Here is a 19,715-nt window from a genome sequence, read left to right on the forward strand (position 1 = left end):
GCTCTTCGTAGGTGCCAGCCTCGGTGCCGACCGGATGGGCTGACCCGCGCACCGCCCCCTCCCACCCCGTTCCCCATAGCGGTCCCCTCCCCCGCCTCTGGCGCGCACGGGCCCCAGCGTCTCCGGCCCCGCCCGCGCCGGGGTCGCTGCAGTCTCCGTGATTGCCCCGGGCTCCCTCCCCAGGCGCCCCGGCCTTAATCAAGCCAGGGGAGCGCCTCGCGGGGAGCGCGGGACAGCGAGGGAGGCCGAGGCGGAGGCCCTGGGCGCCCGAGCTCTCCCAACCTGGGAGGCGGCCCCGACTCAGGGAGCCGGAACGCAGGGGAAGGAAAGGACGGGGCGGCCGACAGAGGGGCGGGAGCCGCTCATCAGCCACGCCAGTCACGTCTGGGGCCACCCGGCTGCCTTTTTCTTTCTTTCCCCCTTTGCTTTCTCCCCTCTCTCGGGTTGGCGAGGGCAAAGTGGCCGTGGCGGCGCCATGCCCAGGCCGGAGTGAGTGCGCGCGGGCGAAAATGGCGTACATTCAGGTAGGGCTGAGGCCGGGGGGCCAGGTCCGCTGTGTGGGTGAGGGGTGCCGCGCCCCCTGCGACTGTGAGCGCGCGGGAGGGAGGGCAGACGGCTGCGCTGCCACAAACTTGCCTGGAGAAAGAGGGTGTCTGAGCGCAGGTTACCTGTGCAGCAGTGGGGGATGCGCCCCAGGAGAAGAGGCTGGGGACCCCCGCACCCCGGGACGAAGGGCCCTAAGCGGACTCTTCACGCGCGCCCTCGCCTCCTGGGGAAGGAATGGGGGTGGGGCGGACTTTTCTACTCCCTTCCCCCATCTCCTCCCTTGTGCACCCCTCCCCAGGGGAGGGGCCGCGGGCTGGGCGGCCCGGGACGCGCCAGCCGCCCGGCCCGCCAGCTGCCGTTGCCTTGGTGACGGCTCCGGCTAATTGGCCGGCTGAGGTAGCCTGTTCCGGCCAGGAGGGACAAGGACGTCGTCTTTCCCGGGCACTGGGTGTTGAGCGGTGGGGGACACACCAGAGGCGCGCTGGTGGTGTTGGGGGGCAGCCGATTACTTTGGGCCATTGCATTGGGGTCTGGGAGTTGTGGACCACCATCATCTTGGGGACACCCCCCAAGAATCCTTAGGCCGAAATAATTTACAAGCACCTTCTTTAGGGGGGGGTGAGGGGGCGCTGCTTGACTGAAAGACCTTTCTTCTCAATACATGGGGGGGAAGTGGCGACGGGTCAGCGCCAAGGTCATGCAGTCAGACCCGCTGAGCTGCTTGCTTCTGGGGTTGGCTCCTCTCAGCCTGGCAGAGAAGCCTCCAGGCTCCCACAGTTAGGGTGCATCTGGGCTCACGTCTCCCCTCGGCTACAGCTGGGGTTGCTGCTGGTCCCCTCGTACCCCTTTGGCTCACGCATCCCCTCGTCAGGTCTTTAGACTTCCATCTGCCAGGAACTCTGCTCTGCCACCTAGGCCATAGCCTTCACATCCCTCTCCTGTCTTAGATTCGCTCCATTGACTTCTCTTTTATGGAATCCCTAGGTCATCTTTTCAAGTTCAATGAAGGTCACATTTACTGTTCACCTACTGTGTGGATGTTGTTGGGAGGGGTGCTGTTCCACAGTTGCTCAACAGACACTTGGCTTCATCACCTACTATGTATGGGCAGTGGGGACACAGCTGAGAAAGCAGCAGGTTCCTGCCCCTCAGAATGCACAGTGCAGTGAGAAAGGAACAAAGCTTCTACGGGTCTTAATGACTGCCTTCAAGCACAGAGTAATTAAGTGACTTGCCCAAGGCCATACAGGTGCTTAGGGGTCGTGGTGAGGCCTAAAAGGGGGGCTGGTGGGGATCGGTGGGGGATTTGTTGAGCATCTGGTATGAGGATGGCCCGGTGTTGTTGACTTTCCTCCTAGAACAAGGTGTTAAACTTTTTCTGTCAAGGGCTAGATAGTTTTTTCTTGGAGGGCTTCATGGTCTGTGTCACAACCTCTTGACTCTGGCACTAAACGGCCATAGACAGTAGTAAATTAATGGGCATGGCTATGTCTAAATAAAAATCTGTGGACACTGAAACTGAATTTCATACACTTTGTATGAGTCAAGAAATATTAATCTTTAAATTTCTTTTTCAACCAAATGAAAACATACAAACCATTCTTAGCTGGAGGGCCATGGAAAAACAGGCTGCAGGCTGGATTTGGTCCGCTAGCCATAGCTTGCACCCCCTGTTCTAGAATATCTGGGTTCTCTTCCTTCCTCCTTTGTTTTCTGGCTCGAATCAATTCTTCTCCATTGGGTCAAACACATGAAACCGAGCCTCAAAGACTTGGCATTCCTCTCCATTGGGCCAAACACATGAAACCGAGCCTCAAAGACTTAGCATTCCTGGGAGCCTCAGAGCATCTTCCCTTTCCTCTTTCTTCGTTTTCCTTGGTTTCTCTTTGCTTCCCTGACAGTCACCTTGCACCTGGGCCTTGAGAAAGCTGCGTGGTTGTACCTCATTGGGGCCCCTGAGGTGGCCTTGCCTCTGCTCATCATGGTTTTAGAAATGGTTCTCTTTGGATCACTACAGACCCAAGAAACACTTCCCTGTGAGCCTGGCTTGTTGTGAAAAAGCATCACTTTATCCTTGCGCTTTACCATAAGCATTTTAAAGCACTTTCTCATGTAAGCCCCACGAGGGCATAGCTTTTTGCTGCATTGTTCACCTCACCTCTGTATTGGCCAGGACAGTCCCCGGTGCCTAGCAGGTTCCAACTGGACTTGACAAACAGTCTGGTTCTCATAAGCCACAGAAAGGGTTCAGATATTGTGCAGCTGGGCAGGACAAAGCATTTTCATAGTGTCCTAGCTTAGCCCTTCCACTAAAGAAGAGAGGTTAACTGAGGCTCAGAGTGCCCCCCCGCCACCCCTACTTGCCCAAGTCACATGATTGGCCACTGGTGAGGCCAGGACTAGTGCTTTTTCACTCAGTTTCATACCCTTCTCCTCACCCCCGTCTGTGTGATTACTGTCCGAGACTTCGTTTCCCAAGCTGCAGTAAATCGCTTATCACTTCAAGGATTTTGAGTTTTTCATGAGCTGCGAACCACCTGTGCTGTTATTCACTTAATTTTTTTTCTATAAATGGACTTGCACTTTATTTTAACTTTAAAAAATAGTATGAAAAGGAAACTTTATGTCATTACCATAATAGAAAACCAGGGTCACGTGATATAAACAGAAGGCAACATGAAAAATAAACACCATGAGAATAATGCCACATTCTTGGATTCTAGATGGGTAGGCTGTCTCCAAGGCTCTGAGCTGAGGTCTGCTCTCTGTTTAAAAAGGAAGGCGGGGATGGGATTTGCAACTGTTAGAAAAATGTCACATACAATGGTACCAAATTAAGACTTTCTCCTCCTTGCAAGAGAATTGAAAAAGACAGTTAACTTTCGCCCTCTTGACTCAAAGTTCTGAGTTCTATGGGAGACTCCTCCTAACCTACCTGGTTTACTTGGCCCGTTTGGAAAGCCATTAAGACTCTCTCCCCGAAGGGGGTGATGGGAGCCTGTGCCTTGGGAACCGGAGACAAGAAACTGGGGTGGAGGTGGGGCTGAAGAAGGGAGGGGCTCCCTCCCTTCTTCCCGAGGACCAGACTATGGCTTTATTTTCTTTGGCTCCCTCTATTTGTGGGTGGTCATGTGAAGCTCCCCACCATTGGAGCAGAATTGGAAGGTAGGGCCTCGGGGAGGGTGGGGGAGCCAAGTCACATCCACGCTGTGCCTGCCTGCATGTTAGCTAATCATGTCCTTTTGGGTTGGCTTCATGGCTATTTCTGTATAGGAAGGTTTGCTCCTCTCCTGAAGTGTGGCTGCATTGGATAGCATGACTATCTATCCACCCGCTCTGATTCATAACAGCATACGGTGCAAATCAAATCGAAATGCTAAAGTTTCCCATTTATTCGGTGTTGGTTAGCCAGGAGGCTACCAGCAACCTTGAAGGTAGCAACACCTTGTTAGGAGGTCAGCTCCCTTCCCAGGATGGTAAGTGGGAAGAAGCAGGGCTTTTTTTTTTTTTTTTTTTGGGTTGCTGGAATATTGCTAAACTGGTTTTGTCTCTCTCTCTCTCTGTCGCCCCCCTCGCCCTCTGCGCCCCTTGGCTTCACGTGGATCTCTAAAAGGGCAGTTGGAACCTTTAAACGAGGTGAGTTAATTCGGTGATTTGTTTGGTCTGGCTTCTAATCAAGAAATGCTTGCTTGTCATTTTGGAGCCTTATGTGGGGCTGCGGGGATATTGAATATTAAACAGCAACCGGATGTTGATAACGGCACAGTTTCGATCCCCTTCTACTGGAAGGGAGATCCCGGTGAAAAGACACTAGTTGATGAGATAAGTTTTCCTTCCCACCCCCTACTTATGCCATTTGATTATCTCTGTTTACTTTCATGTCATGAGATTATTTTTTTTTAATATTTTTGCTTTGCTTTCAAGAAGACAAAGTAATATTCATTGTGTTTTGAGAACATATTGCATAGCCCTCACGATGTTGAATAAACCACCCACGTGTCAAGAAAGACGTTCACATAAACTACAAAAGAAAATACCTGCAAATATTTTGCTCGCTATTAATGGCTCGAGCGGGTTGGTGTTTGCCATCTTTGTGCCTGCAGTTGGTAAATAGAAATGGAAAACATTTTGTTCTAAGTGATCAGTGGCGGAGACAGACCTCCTGAATGTCGTTATTTCTCATCAGGGATCAGCTGCTTGTAATTTTGGGTGTTTTTCCTCTTTTTCCTCCCCACCCTTTCCACCTCCCCTCTACCCCTCTTCACTACCCACCTCCCCCAATGGCCTCAGGGTTTTCTTTCTAGAATCTCCGATCTGCTGCTCTGCAGATGGACTTGCCGGCACTGCTGTCAGAAGTGCTATGAATCCAGCTGTTGCCAGTCAAGTGAGGATGAAGTTGAAATTCTGGGACCTTTCCCTGCCCAGACTCCTCCCTGGCTGTAAGTAAAACTGCTCCGAACTTCTTGGAAAGCAATCTTAAGACCTTTCTTTTCTCCGTTTCTGCGAGGGGGTTTGGGGCACGGGAAGGAGGATTTGGGGTATGAAAGCGGGAAAGGCTGAGTTTCCATCGACCTCTTAGTTACTGATGGGATGTGCTCTGTGCCTCATTGCGTTTGGCAAGCTGGTGAGACCAGCTCGGGGTGGGGCTTCAGTTTAGCTGGTTTCACATCAGGCCTTCTGAGATATGAACTGTGTAACGCTAAGCATGTGGGCACTTTTAATCACGTTGAGTGTCGTTCCAAGGAGAAAAAGAGATCTGTGAGCATCTATATTCTTCAAGGGATGTCCAAATTCTAAAGGGTTCAATCCAAGTCAGTATGACAAACTGTCCTAGCACCTGGCCCGTGCCTGGCTCATGCTACATGCTTAATGAGTATTTGGTGTGGATAGCATGAACAAACAAGTGCCTCTCTGCTGGTTTGAGCAGGAACTTCAGAAACAGGGGAGCAAAAAAGCACCTCCAGTCGCCATCGTGTCCTCCTTCGCTGTTTATGTTCTCTCTGGCATCTTTCGTTTTATTATCAATTCGTTTTCCTCCCGCGCCTGCATACAACATCTCCATCTGCCAGTCGCTCAGATATTTTGGGAACGCAGTTTTGAAGCTTCTCAGCCACGTGTCTGGTCCACCTCTCTGTGGCTGGGAGAGGAATGTGGCCGGAGAGTCTGGGTTGAGTCTAGAGGGCCAGGGCCTGGGAATCATCAAGTGCCACTTCTCATGATACAGAGGGGAGGCTCAGAGAATTGGGAAGACAGTGTGAGGGCCCACAGCTGGAGCCTCAGTGGGGATCCAGTGCTGTCTCAGCTAAATCCTTGGGCTAAGATTCCAGAAGCCTGTGGCGCCCCATCTTTCCCTCCAAGTTGGGGGTCATGCCTCAGTCCTCTTATTTTCTTAGAAGCAAGTATCAGATATTTCCACAGCAAAATGGCTGTGTCAGGCTCTGTGAGTTCAAATCCTGTTTCTCCTACTTTTTTCTAGTTCTGTTCCCTTGGACAAGTTGCTTGATCGCTCGGTGCCTTGATTTCCCATCTGTCAAATGGGGATGATAAAAAGAATAGTATTTATCTTACAGGGTGGTTGTGGTGATTGCATGAATTAGTGTATGGAAAAGTACCTAAGGCTGCTCGATACCTTGTTGGTAATCATAGACGTTAAGTGATTCTTTTTACCCTGTTCTGGGTTTCCCCATCTGTAAAGTAGGAAAAGTAATAGAACTTACTTTATAGGGTCGCTGTTAAGAGTAATGAGATATGCACGTAACGTGCTGAGCACAGTAGTAAGTATTCATCTCTATTATTATTAGGTATAGATAGAGATTCTTTAAACTGATAAAGATAATGTTAAGGAACCTCCCATTACTCACAGGTTGTAGCCTGAATCCTGCAGGTGTGCATAGAGTTGAGATGTCTGGTGAAACCAACTCGTTAATCAAGGGATCATTCCCATTTTCCAGTGACAGAGGTTGGCTCAGCCCATCTGGTGTCTTTAAAGCCATGCTCAGAAGAACTCCAGCTCTGCTATGGCAGGGCTATCTTGTTCATTCCAAAAAAATAGCTGTTGACCAACTGACTAACCTGCAGGCAGAAATTGAGTCCTGAAAGTGCCAGTCATGCTATTGAAAAGTTAATCTCAGTTTCTTTGGTAGTTTTTTTCCTGAGGTTGCCCTACAAGGTTAGATAGAGTTCTGTTCCCATGCTCAGGGGATTTAAACTCTAGTATAGGAGATGCAGCAGGTATATAAGTTCAGTTTGTGTATTCACACCCTGCACACCTGTATGACGGTCTTGCATAGAGTTTTGTTATGGAAAAATCCTGGGAGAATGACTGCAGGCATAGCTGGATCCAGGGGCTCAAATGATGTCATGGGCGTGCATGTACATCCTCTCACTCTCTTCCTTTCTGTTTCTTCTGTTTTGGCCTCATTCTTTTTTTTTTTTTTTTTTGCGGTACGTGGGCCTCTCACTGTTGTGGTCTCTCCCATCACGGAGCACAGGCTCCGGACGCGCAGGCCCAGTGGCCATGGCTCACGGGCCCAGCCGCTCCGCGGCATGTGGGATCCTCCCGGACCGGGGCATGAACCCTCATTCCCTGCATCGGCAGGCGGACTCTCAACCACTGCGCCACCAGGGAAGCCCTGGCCTCATTCTTAAGCTTTGTTTTTTCTCTGCCTCATTTTTAGCAGCAACAAATGTATCAGGAAAGGCTCTCATTGCCCTGGCTCGGGTCGTGTGCCAATCATTTGATCCAGTCACTTTTGCTTGGAGGAAAAAGTGCTGGGATCATTCCTGGGTTTCCTGACCATCCTGGAACCAGGGAAAGGGTTATTCCACCTGAAACACATGAAATAATAAGCTAGTCGAACAGGGGTTGGCAAACTTTTCCAGTAAAGGGCTAGATACTAAATATTTTAGCTTCATGGGCTTAGTTTCTATTGCAGCTACTCACTTCTATCCTTGTAGTACAAAAGCAGCCATAGAGAGTTCATTAGTGAATGGGCATAGCTGTGCTCCAATAACAGTTCTACAAAATTAGGCAGTGGATTTGGCCCTGTAGTTTGCAGACCTGGGTAATAAACAATTTGGGTGCTGTGACTGGATCCAGGGTGGACAAACGCCATGAATCGGGGGGATCATAGAAAACGAGCCTGCGAGCTCAGGTCGTGTAGGGTCTCAAATGCCAGATTAAGGAATTTGGATTTTCTTCTGAACCAGAGTAGACCCCTGATAGACATTGAAAATCACAGCCTGGTATCTGTTTGCCCCAGATGCAGAGTGTTACAGATGCACGGCCACTGAGTTGGAGGATAGTTTTGCTTTGCCCAGGCTGCTGACCCTTTGCACAAGCAGGGGATTTTTTCTGGGGTGGGACCCTCAGGGAAGACACTTGTTTTGGCTATGCCACAAGCAGAGAAGTGGGCTGGAACCTTCCAGCAGAGCCAACACACCACACAGCTTCAGGAGGTGCCCTTCACGTGGTGGTCATTAAGAATGGGACCACCTAGAGTAGTGCAGTGTACAGTCTGAGCAACTGTACATGACCTTTGTGCTTCCTAAGATGACCCAGTTCTTCCTTGAATCCTGGGCACACTGAGTACATTTTTACTGTCAATATCATGCAAAATATTAAGAGAAATCTGTAAAGGGGGGGCCGGTTAAATCCTTCAAAAAGAGAATTTACTGCTTGTGCTTTCCTCAGATTTATTTACTAAGCAGGCAGTTGCATGTTATCAAACAGGCAGGGAGTAGAAATGTCAAGTGTACAGGCCTTGTAGTGCTTTCCTACTGTGACATTAGAACCAAGAACCACAGAACATGCCTCTCTGTGGGGTGGCATGTGGCAGATGAGCTGGCCCTTTGTGTGTGTGATTTGGGGGGACACACCATTAATTGTCACATATGCTTCCATCACGTGGGTCCCCCAGCTTTCTTGGGCTGGGCTGGGCTGGGCTGGTGAGGGTCAGAAAAAACGGTACAATCCGACTGGCTCCTTTTGGGGCAGTGCCAGAAAGACCCTCACTGAAGAGTGAATTAGGTTATTTCTTTGTCCAACAAGCATGTGTTGAGTACCTACTAAGTGCAGGGCTCTTACAGGCCTCCCAGGGGATACCCAACTCTGTAGCGTGGGGCATGTGATCCGGAGTCTGGTACTGCTGCATTCCACTGGGGTTCTGCCATTTCACAGTGGTGCAGGTCACTTCTCCACCCCTCCCTCCACCCGATTGGGGCCTCCATTTCCCTGTCTGTAAAGGGGGTGGGGGTGGTTCATAACAACTAACTCCTGTATTGTTTCAAGGATGAAATGATGGTTCATACAGAGCATTTAACACAGTGCCTGGCACACAGTAGGTGCTCAGCACCTGGTACTTTTGATCATAGTAAATACAGATCCCACCGTTAAGATCTGTACCCTGTTGTGGGAGGAGTGACACAAGATAAGTCAGATAAGAACCACTGGAAAGGTGTATTCATTCACCCATTCACTGAAAAAAATAAATCAGAGCACCCCAGACGTGCCAGGTGCCGTGCTAGGGCAAGGAGGGCAGCGGTGAGTAAGGCAGATACTGCCCCCGCCCGCGTGGAGCTGTGGCTTAGTGTGAGACGCAGAAGATAAGCAGGCAGGCCACACTGAAGAAAAGGTATGTGCTGAAGTGGGAAAAAGAAGGTGCAGGGATAAGGAGTGACGGGGGTGGGAGGAGGTGACGGGACAGGGTGGGGCCTCTCTGAGGAGGTGCTGTTGCAGCTGAGATCTGAACAATGAGGAGGAACAAGACAGGTGACGGGGGGGGGCAGGAAGAGCATTCCAGGCGGAAGGAACAGAGGGCACGGAGGCTTGATGGTCGCCGAAGGGACAGGGGTGTGCTGGGCACACACTGCTACCATGCCTGAGAGGACTCAACCAAAGCTTCAGGAAGCAATGGCATTTAAGCTGATCCTTGAAGACTGATGGGACTTCACAGGTGGAGGCAGCGGCCTCGGTGAGGTATGACAGCTGGGAAACAGGCCATGCAGGTGGAGGGGCCCCAGTGGCCGCGTCCCGTTTTGGTCCTGCCTTCCTTGGGAGATGCCGCTGCTTTCATTTACAGGAGAGAGAGAAGGATTGATCTAGTACGATCGCATCTCTGTGCCCTCGCCTGCCCCCTTCCATGCCCCACATTCAATCTGCTCCATTCTCCTTATTTTTTTTTTGTGGTACACGGGCCTCTCACTGTTGTGGGCTCTCCCGCTGCAGAGCACAGGCTCCGGACACGCAGGCTCAGCGGCCATGGCTCACAGGCCTAGCTGCTCCGCGGCATGTGGGATCTTCCCTGACCGGGGCACGAACCTGCATCCCCTGCATTGGCAGGCAGACTCCCAACCACTGCGCCACCAGGGAAGCCCCTCCATTCTCCTTTTACAGACCAGGAGCAGGAGGCAAGCAAGGACTGGGAGTTTCGCCCCGTAACGTGCCCATTCGTCCTGGCTGTGACCCTAGCTTTGGAGGAACATCAGATCAGTCTCATGTCATGCCCAGGCTGCATCTGCAGACCTTATAGAATTTGAAAGTTGCATTTTTCAAGACTAGTTTCGCCTCAGGTTTAAATGTCAAGTTGGGGGATGCAGTCTTGAAGGTATGGCTGAGGGGCTTGCTGTCAGCAGCATCAATCTCATGGCCACTTTGCAAGCTGTCTCCCCGCTCCTTACCCCTCCCAGCATCCTTAGTAGCTGTGTGAGTATTGGGGGATCTTAAAGCCACCTCTGCTATAATAACATAAATTAAAATGTATTGAGCACTTACCTGCAACATACCAACCACTGTTCTAAGCATTTTATATTGTTAACTCAGTGTTCACAGCAACTGGGTAGGGCAGGTACTATTATTAGTCCCATTTTACATATGGGGAGACGGAGGCACAGAGAGAGGGAGGGACTTGCCTTGAGCTAGCTCTTAATTACTACCTTGTACCGCCGCCCCCCGAAGTGCTTTCCATTTTTTCAGCATTTCTCATCCTTATTGGGAGGACATTGAGTTGTGGCTGCTGCTAATTCGCAGCTGTTCCTACACATCAAAATGTTGCTCTTAAATCATTGATTCTCAGAGCCATTTTGTAGCCGTAGCCTTGCCATTCAAAGAAACTTTGAGTGACATTGTTATAGGATATTTTTTAAAGATGTTATAGACACAGTGACTGTTGAAATAGCGGGACACTTCTTACCAAAAGCCACTTGCAGAAGTTCTGATGCATATAAACAGCCACATTCTCCCTTCCAGACTGAAGATTGACAAGTCTTGTCTTGGTTTAGTCAAAGAGGCCCCCTCCGTGTGGCAATATCCTGAATAAGTTGACATAGCCCTCCCCCCACCCCAGCCTCAGCTTTGAAATTATGCAAATTCTTGGCAGATTGTTCTAAATTGGGAAATACTCATTTATATCATTTCACATTTTGTGCAACAAGCAAGATGTTATTGAGAGTTAACGGCTATTGAGAGTTTATTTCAAATTTGCATTATTCCAAGTTGCATAAACTGGGTCTGAGAGCAGTTTCGTCATGGGTCTATCTCCCACGGGACAGAGATGCCAATCCCTGGGGATTCTCTGACAACCACTGAGACCTCTTCTCTCCTACAGGTTGGCCAGCCGGAGCAGTGACAAGGACGGGAACTCTGTCCACACAGCCAGTGAAGTCCCGCTGACCCCACGGACCAACTCCCCAGATCGGAGATGCTCGTCCTCGGACACATCTAAGTCTACATACAGCCTGACCCGGAGGATTTCAAGTAAGCGTCTCTGCCGTGACGGTCAGGGGTCCTGGCTCAAGCAAGCCTTGCTGCTCAGCTGCCACTCAGAGTCCATGAAGTACACCCCCTCTATCTGGGTCCCCAGGACAAATGGAGAAAGCTGGCATTCCCAGACACTCAGGAGCATCTCGGGGAAAGACGTGAAGGACAGGGTCATCTGGGGAGGGGGTGAAGTGGTGTGACAATCCAGGAGACAAGATGACAGAGATAATGGCAGTGTGACAGAGGAGGGCATCGCACCTGATTTCTTCCAAGTTCAGTAAGAAGCGATCATTTTGATTGATTTTTGTAGTATTGATCACAAGTTTCATTGAATTGGCTCAGTTGATGACATTGTCAGCATATTATCATTTCGGACCCCGAAAGGCAAGTGTTAGTTACCATGTTACATAGCAGGGCTTGCAAATTCAAGTGACTTCAGGGGCCAAATGGATTGTGTTAGTGACTGAGTGCAGAGGGTTGGAGAGAGATAAATATCACCCTAATGCAGTGACAAATGGCAGCCGACTCTTGGCCTGGTACTAGGGCAGGGTAGGGATTGGGGCCAGTTAGGAAGCTAATGTCTCATTGAACGGGGGCAGCTACTGCTCAGCTCTTGCCATGTGGGATTGTATTGCCTGATCTTTGGAAAGAGAAACCGGCAGTTTTGGGTTTTTATATGAAACTTCTTTGCTTTTAAACCCAAACAGAATATATCTCTGGGTTGAATGTGGCCCTCGGGCCACTCAGTTTGTCCACTCTGATGTATAGCCTGTGTGTTTGGCCAGATGGCATGATTTGGGTGGGGAGGAGAAAGCCCAGAGACTCCCAGCCTCCTGTCACTCCCCAAATGGGTCTCCTCTGTCTCATTCGGCTGATGTCTGAAATTCACTTAACAGGGAAAAAGCTTAAATTCATGAAACTAATCCACTCAGCTGGCAATGATTGATGTCTGATCTTTCCTGGGACTATGTGGGGAAGAAGAAGGAAGTAAAGTTCAAGGGCTTGAAATAGTGAAACGGAGGGGATGTCAGGCTTCTGTAGCCTCAGTCTTTCCATCTGTAGAATGAGAAGGCTGACCTGCCCCACGCTGGTCACAGCGGCCACCACCCATGTGGCTGAGCTGAGATGCCCCGCACCTGTTACATACCCAGTGGATTTTGAAGCCAGTGTGAAAAAAGAGAATTTATAGTGTCTCACTAAAATGTTTTTATATTGAGTGCATATTGAAATGATTATATTTTGGATATATTGGATATTAAAATTGATTTCACCTGTTTCTTTGTAGTTTTAAAAAATTGTGGCTACCAGAAAATTTTAAGTTACCTTTGTGGCTTGTACATCTGTATCTGGCTCGCATTTATTTTTTCTTGGATGGCGCTGGTCTAGATGATTCCTAAATCTCGTGCCCAGCTCTATACAGAGATGACTGCATTTAGCACACATTTATCAGAGAGTGCTGCCACACACCGGCAAAGGCTCGTGATTTTAGCCAGCAAGACAGGCTTTGGGCAATTAACAAGATGCCATGAAAGGACAAATACCAATCCTATTAATACGAGGCATCTCATAATCAAACTCCTAAGCCCAGAGAGTAGAATATGGTTACCAGGGGGAGCTGGAACCAGGCAGGTGTTGGTTTCACTTATGCCAGATGAGTAAGTTCTAGAGATTCACTGTCCAGCAGAGTGCATAAAATTAACAGTACTATATGGAGTACTTAAAAAAGAGGGTAGATCTTATGTTCTTACCACACACATAAAATTAAATAAAGAAAGAAAGCAGGAGGAAACTTTTGAAGGTGATGGATACATTTATGGTATAGATTGTGGTGACGGTTTCATGGGTGCAAACTTATCTCCAAACTCATCAAGTTTGTATATTAAATATAGACAGGTTTTTGTATGTCAATCATGCCTCAATTAAGTGCTTTAAAAATGAAAAAAGAATGCCATGAGCTCATTGCTAGAATAGAGGGATGAGCAGAGATTGGAATGATGAACCTGGGAGCAGTGAACCCTGCTGCTTGCCGGGGAGAGGTACCCCGTAAGTGACGAGGTGTGAATGTGATCCTTGAAGATGGGCAATAGCTACCATTTAGTGCCTCTTAACCATGTGCATGTTCTGTGCTGAGCCCTCTCTGTGCATTGCTCAGTGAATCTTCACCACAGTCCCTGAGATGGGTGCTGTGATTGACTCCATGTTTCAGATGGGAAAACCGAGTGTGTAAAATGTGCCTGGAGTCACATGGCTCATTACTAGAGATTCGCACTCACTGGGGAGTAGCCGGGTTGGAATTTGACTCAGGCACTCTGGCCCCAGAGCCTACTCTGTGAAAGTGGAGGCAGTGTAGGGTAATGGTTAGAGCCAGACTCTGGGGCCAGACAGGTGGGGCTTGACTCCTGGCTCCTCCTCTTACTAGTTGTGTGACCTTTGGTGAGTGACTTAAAGTTTCTGTTTCCTCATCTGTAAAGTGGAGATAACAGTCACTGGCTAATACCTTGTGAAGATTAGATGACTGGATATACGCAGTGCAGTTAGGGCAGTGCCTGGCGCTTAGCTGCCGTGATGATGGCGATGGGGATGGCTGTACCGCCAGGCTGCCTCCCATAGAGTAAATAAGAGGATTTCCGGGAGTGGAGAGCATCTGGCAAAGAGCATCATGAAGCAGAGCAAACAGGTGTGAGGACCCGGGAAATGTCGTCAGTCTCACAGATCGGCCCAGGTCCGGTCCGGTACTTGGTATGGTGTTCATTGTTATTTCTGATGGGTGTGTAGGTCTCGATTCCAGACGACCCAGCTCCCCACTCATCGATATTAAACCCATCGAGTTCGGCGTTCTCAGCGCCAAGAAGGAGCCCATCCAGCCCTCGGTGCTCAGACGGACCTATACCCCAGATGACTATTTCAGAAAGTTTGAGCCCCACCTGTACTCCCTCGGCTCCAACAGTGACGACGTGGACTTTCTGACGGACGCAGAGATCCTGTCCAAGTACCAGCTGGGCATGCTGCACTTCAGCACCCAGTACGACCTGCTGCACAACCACCTGACGGTGCGCGTGATCGAGGCCAGGGACCTGCCACCTCCCATCTCCCACGATGGCACGCGCCAGGACATGGCGCACTCCAACCCCTACGTCAAGATCTGCCTCCTGCCGGACCAGAAGAACTCCAAGCAGACCGGGGTCAAACGCAAGACCCAGAAGCCCGTGTTTGAGGAGCGCTACACCTTTGAGATCCCCTTCCTAGAGGCGCAGAGGAGGACCCTGCTGCTGACTGTGCTGGACTTTGATAAGTTCTCACGCCACTGTGTCATCGGCAAGGTGGCCGTGCCTTTGTGCGAGGTCGACTTGGTGAAAGGCGGACACTGGTGGAAGGCGCTGATTCCCAGTTCTCAGGTAAGGGATGGTTTGGCAGCATCTCCTCTTGGGAGCTTTTTAAAACATGATTATTTTTATCTCAGTGTTTAACTTTTTTTTTTTTTTTTTTGCATTTTTAAAACCTTTGGTTTTTTAAATAATTTTTGACTCCCAAGAAGTTGCAAGAACAGTACAGAGAGTCCTGTGTATTCTTCATCCAGCTTCCCCGATGATAAACCTGATACGATCCGAGTGCATTAGCGATACCAGAAAACTGATGTTGGTAACTAAACTACAGACCCTATGCAATTTTTACCATGTGTATGGGTTCATGTGGCCACCACTGCCCTGGGAGCTTTGTCATTGATGCTGGGTTATTTACTAAGGAGAGTGATTGTCCTGGGTATGAAGCTATCAGTCATTTTGACTTTCAGAAATTGATTTGGGAAAAATAAAATGAAGGCTGAAGAACGGGATGATAGATGGATGTTTTTCAGGCAAATTGTGAGATTAGCTTCCTTCCCTCTTCCAGCCCAGGGAAGAGCAATTGGCTGCTTGGGGAGCCACCCATGGGCCAGGCTGTCTCACCAGTGGGCTTTTAGGGTCCCTCCCTTGGGCATTCTGTGGGCTGGAGGACAGCACTGCCCCCACTGTGGGTGGAAAGATATGAGGGGAGTGTATGGGAAGGAATAAACCCCACCAGTTGGAGGCTGGTCTAGACCATCCACGCGGAGACAGTGATCTTGTGTGATGCAGATGGGATTATTTTGCATCAAATACATCAAGGTGCTTCTAAAGCTGAGCTCTACTGGCCAGGGATTTGATGAGCTAGCATCACATTTGGGGTGCAGGTGTTAAACATGCGGACTGGAGGGGCTGTTCCACTGTGTGTGTGTGTGTGTGTGTGTGTGTGTGTGTGTGTGTGTACACATCTTCAAAGCTATCACTCTCTTAGTTTGGATTCCCCAAGAAAAAGAAGACCCTGAGGCAGGGGAAGTCATTTAATAGGGAGGTGACACCAGAGGAAACACCAGGAGGGGGTGGGAAAGTCGCATGAAGGGTGCAGTTATTGAGCTGACCACCACTGTGGGTGACTGGAGCTGAAACCTGCTGGGGGAACTGGGAGCCAGTGTCAGACACACACCTAAGAGCCTTTCCACCTGAGGGGTGAGGGAGCCGGGGTCTTTGTACAGCACCTCCTACCAGCCACTGAATGAGGGCTGGGGGGATGGGGAGGTTCATCTCCTGGTATTTCTGTCCTGTTACGCTGGCAGGTACAGAGACTTTTTGTTGTTGGTTTTTGGATTTTTTTTGCGGTACGCGGGCCTCTCACTGTTGTGGCCTCTCCCGTTGCGGAGCACAGGCTCCGGACGCGCAGGCTCAGCGGCCATGGCTCACGGGCCCAGCCGCTCTGCGGCATGTGGGATCCTCCCAGACCAGGGCACGAACCCATGTCCCCTGCATCGGCAGGCGGACTCTCAACCACTGCGCCACCAGGGAAGCCCGGTTCAGAGACTTTTGACATCCACAGATGCAAAAAGAAAGTGCAGGAGCTGGCAGGCTGAAGTGGTCACGGTCAGGAGAAAGTGGGCACGATGTTGGCAGTGTCTGCTATAATCCCAAATCCTCTTTCCCATCACACGACCAGGATATATTTGGTGCTTTCTGTGTATCCTCCTCAATATTTGGTATCACTCGGTTTTCAACTGTCAAGAAAATTATGTTGAAAGAGGGAGGCCCACCTGACAAAATAAATTTCAAATTTGCCAGCTCCTCTCTTCACATCAGTGGAAGACCCCAGAGGTAGAGAATCTGGACATCCCCATACCTTGGCTCTTTTAGGTCTTGGCTGAAAGGTTACCTTGCCTGAAATGGAAAGTCTTCCTGGCCCATCTGCCCTGGTTTGGTTCTCCTGAAAGCTGAGGCCAAGGCAGGGGCCTGGGTGCAGATCATTAATTTAGGAGGTGATCCCAAGAAGCAGGAGTGAGAGCTGAGGAGGAGACGGGGAAGGAGGGATCAGAGTCAGAGTCAGTGGTGGTTCTGAAGGTCGCCATTCTGGCACTGGGACGGGCGTGTAGCCCGTCCTAGCACACTGGCCAGGTGGGCTCCCAAAACCTCACAGAAGGGCTAGGGCAGAAAAGAGGAGCCCAAGTGTGCTGGTGTGCACCAGGCGTGCTGCACTCTGCCTGAGCTGAGACCTCGCCCAGACAGGACCATGGGAGCATTTGTATCAGACGCCAGAGGCAGCCCACGCCCCGGGCACTCCCTGCCCACTTCTCCTGCTTTAGTTTTCTCTATGGCACTTGTCATCATCCCGTAGACCGTACATTTTATGGTCTGTCTCCCCTGCTAGTATGTGAACCCTGTGAGGGCAGTGGCTTTTGTCTATTCGTTCACCGCTCTCTCACCTGCTCCTGGAACAGTGCCTGGCAGGTGGTAGTGCTCAGCAATATTTATTGAATGAGTGGAGGACGGAGGAAAGAAGGATCCCCAAAGTAAATTTCCTTCTCCTCTCCCTCCCCCCTTCCTCCTTTCCTTATTCTTCTTTCTCATGTAAAGAAAGGCTCGTGGAAATTGAGGGAAGAATGGACTCATATCTGCCATCTCAAGCTTGCTCTGGAACTTATACTCTTTGAGTGGGAAGGTCAGCTGTCTGCAGTTGGGGTCCCGAGAAGCAAAGCTTGAGATAGGATTTCAGTGTGGATTAGTTTCCTTAGGGCTGCTGTGACAAAGCACCACAAATTGGGTGGTTTAAAACTACAGAAATTTGGGGCTTCCCTAGTGGCGCAGTGGTTGAGAGTCCGCCTGCCGATGCAGGGGACACGGGTTTGTGCCCCGGTCCGGGAAGATCCCACGTGCTGCGGAGCGGCTGGGCCCGTGAGCCATGGCCGCTGAGCCTGCGCGTCCGGAGCCTCTGCTCCGCAACGGGAGAGGCCACAACGGTGAGAGGCCCGCGTGTAGCAAAAAAAAAAGAACTACAGAAATTTATAGTCTCCGAGTTTGGAGGCTTTAAGTCGAAGAGCAAGGTGCTGGCAGAGCCGTGCTTCCTCTGAAACCCAGAGGGGATCCTTCCTTGCCTATTTCTAGCTTCTGGTTGTTGGCAGTCTTGACTTATAGCTGCATCACTCTCATCTCTGCCTCCCCCTCACATAGCCTCCCTTCTCTCTGTGTGTGTCTGTGTCTTTTCTTATAAGAACATCAGTCATGTTGGATTAGGGGCCCACCCTACTCCAGGATGACCTCATCTTCAATAATCACATCTGGAACGACCCTATGTCCAAATGAGGTCACATTCTGAGGTACTGGGGGCTAGGAGGTCAACACACCTTTGGGGGATACAATTCAATCCAAAATGGGACGCAAGAGAAAACCCTGCAGGGGTGGGTGTGAAGTGGTCTAGGTGAAGGGTGACAGCCAAGCAAGGCTGAGCCTCAGCCTGGTGTGGGGTGGGGAGGGGACTCTGGGTCCTGGATCTCATTGCAGCATTTCCTCCTTCAGACAAGGGAGCCAGCCAGCCCACATTGTCAGTCATTGGTGGGGACTGTACTGGGAAATCCGATTTTCAGCCTGGCAGCCCTGGGCCTCCCTGAAGCCTCTATAGTATGGAACAGTGGTTCTGAACAGGGACAGTTTTGGTCCCAGGACATTTGTCAGTGCTGGGAGACGTTTTGGGTTTGATGGATGGGAGAGTGCTGCTGGCCTCTGGCGGGTAGAGACTAGAGATGCTGCTAAACATCCCACAACGCGCAGGATAGACCCTACAACACAGAATGATCTGGCCCAAGCTGTCCATAGTGCTGAGGATGAGAAAGCCTGCTGTGGGGTGAAGGGGAGGATGGAGGTTGTGGGGACGGAGCAGGGTCTGCCATGACAGGCAAGACGGGAGCTGGGCTGTTCCCTGTTGGGGAAGGCGGATTTTCCAGGGAGAGACAGTTGTCAGGGGTCGGGGTCGGGCCAAGGGGAAGATGATGTGAGGGGTAGATCTCCAGGTAGCTGCTTTGGTTTTCATTCCAAATGTGAAAAAGGAGATACCGGTTTTGAACAAAAATCCACATCAAGCAAAATAGACCTGCATTGGAGACAGAAAACGAAATCCTCACACAGTGCACCCAGGCGGTTAGGTTGGCCATCACCGCTGATTTCCACTGGAGGCAGGCGTCTGCCTTTACCAGAGCGCTCGGAAGATGCAGCTGCGTGGGCAGGGGTGGAGCAGTTTCTCGTTTTCAGCCTGACTTCGCGGTATGTGGGTCAGAGCGACTCTGAGGGTTTATTAGTTCTGCAGTCTGCCATGGAGACCCCGTGGGGGCGTCTAGATTGCTGGCTTGTAGGGCCAGCATATAGCCATCTTCTGGCTCACGGCAGAATGTCCCAGTTGTTTTGTGCCTTTGAACATTGTGTCTTTGATCTTGACATTCAGGAAATTAGCAGCTAATGGATCTACTGCAGATTTTTTGGTCACATTGAGAACGCTGGGCCAAAAGATAATGGAAATGAAGACATAGAAATACCGAAGTGTGTGGTGTGATTGATGTGATATGAAGTTATAGTGGCCTCTGAGAGAAATTCTCTCATCCAAGTGGATTGAGGTGAATTGATACTTTGGCCATTTAGAGGTGAAATCCATGTAGTCTCAACTCTTTTTTTTTAAATTATTAATAATTGTGACAAAACACTACATAACATAAAATTAACCATCTTTCAGTGGTATTGAGTACATACACACACATCATCACCCCCCACCCATATCCAGAACTCTTTTCATCTTGCAAGAAATGAAACTCTGTTCCCATTAAACAATAGCTCCCCATACCCCACTGGCCCCAGCCCCTGGCAACCACCACTCTACTTTCTGTTTGACTACTTTGGGTACCTCATATAAGTGGAATGACACAATATTTGTCTCTTTGGGGCTGGTTTATTTCACTTAGCCTAATGTCCTCAAGGTTCATCCATGTTGTAGCATGTGGCAGGATTTCCTTCCTTTTGAAGGCTGTGTAATATTCCATTGTGTGGATAGACCACGTTTTGTTTGTTTTTTCATGCATCCGTTGATGGAT

The 19,715-nt window shown here is 50.0% G+C and overlaps 1 protein-coding gene across 1 annotated transcript in view; it reads left to right on the top strand.

Annotated features, from left to right (window-relative positions):
* The first annotated feature begins 184 nt into the window (after nt 1–184).
* Nucleotides 185–19,715, top strand: part of SYT17 (synaptotagmin 17) — a 79,927-nt gene continuing 60,396 nt past the window's right edge. Inside the window, exons 1-5 of the mRNA XM_007466930.1 lie at nt 185–524; nt 4,165–4,182; nt 4,837–4,985; nt 11,151–11,299; nt 14,078–14,697. Coding sequence (XP_007466992.1) covers nt 510–524; nt 4,165–4,182; nt 4,837–4,985; nt 11,151–11,299; nt 14,078–14,697 — 951 coding nt within the window. The 5' untranslated portion in view covers nt 185–509. The remainder of the gene's footprint in view (nt 525–4,164; nt 4,183–4,836; nt 4,986–11,150; nt 11,300–14,077; nt 14,698–19,715) is intronic.

Source organism: Lipotes vexillifer, unplaced genomic scaffold (assembly GCF_000442215.2).
Source record: "Lipotes vexillifer unplaced genomic scaffold, Lipotes_vexillifer_v1.1 scaffold232, whole genome shotgun sequence".
In the NCBI taxonomy this organism is placed as follows: domain Eukaryota; kingdom Metazoa; phylum Chordata; class Mammalia; order Artiodactyla; family Lipotidae; genus Lipotes; species Lipotes vexillifer.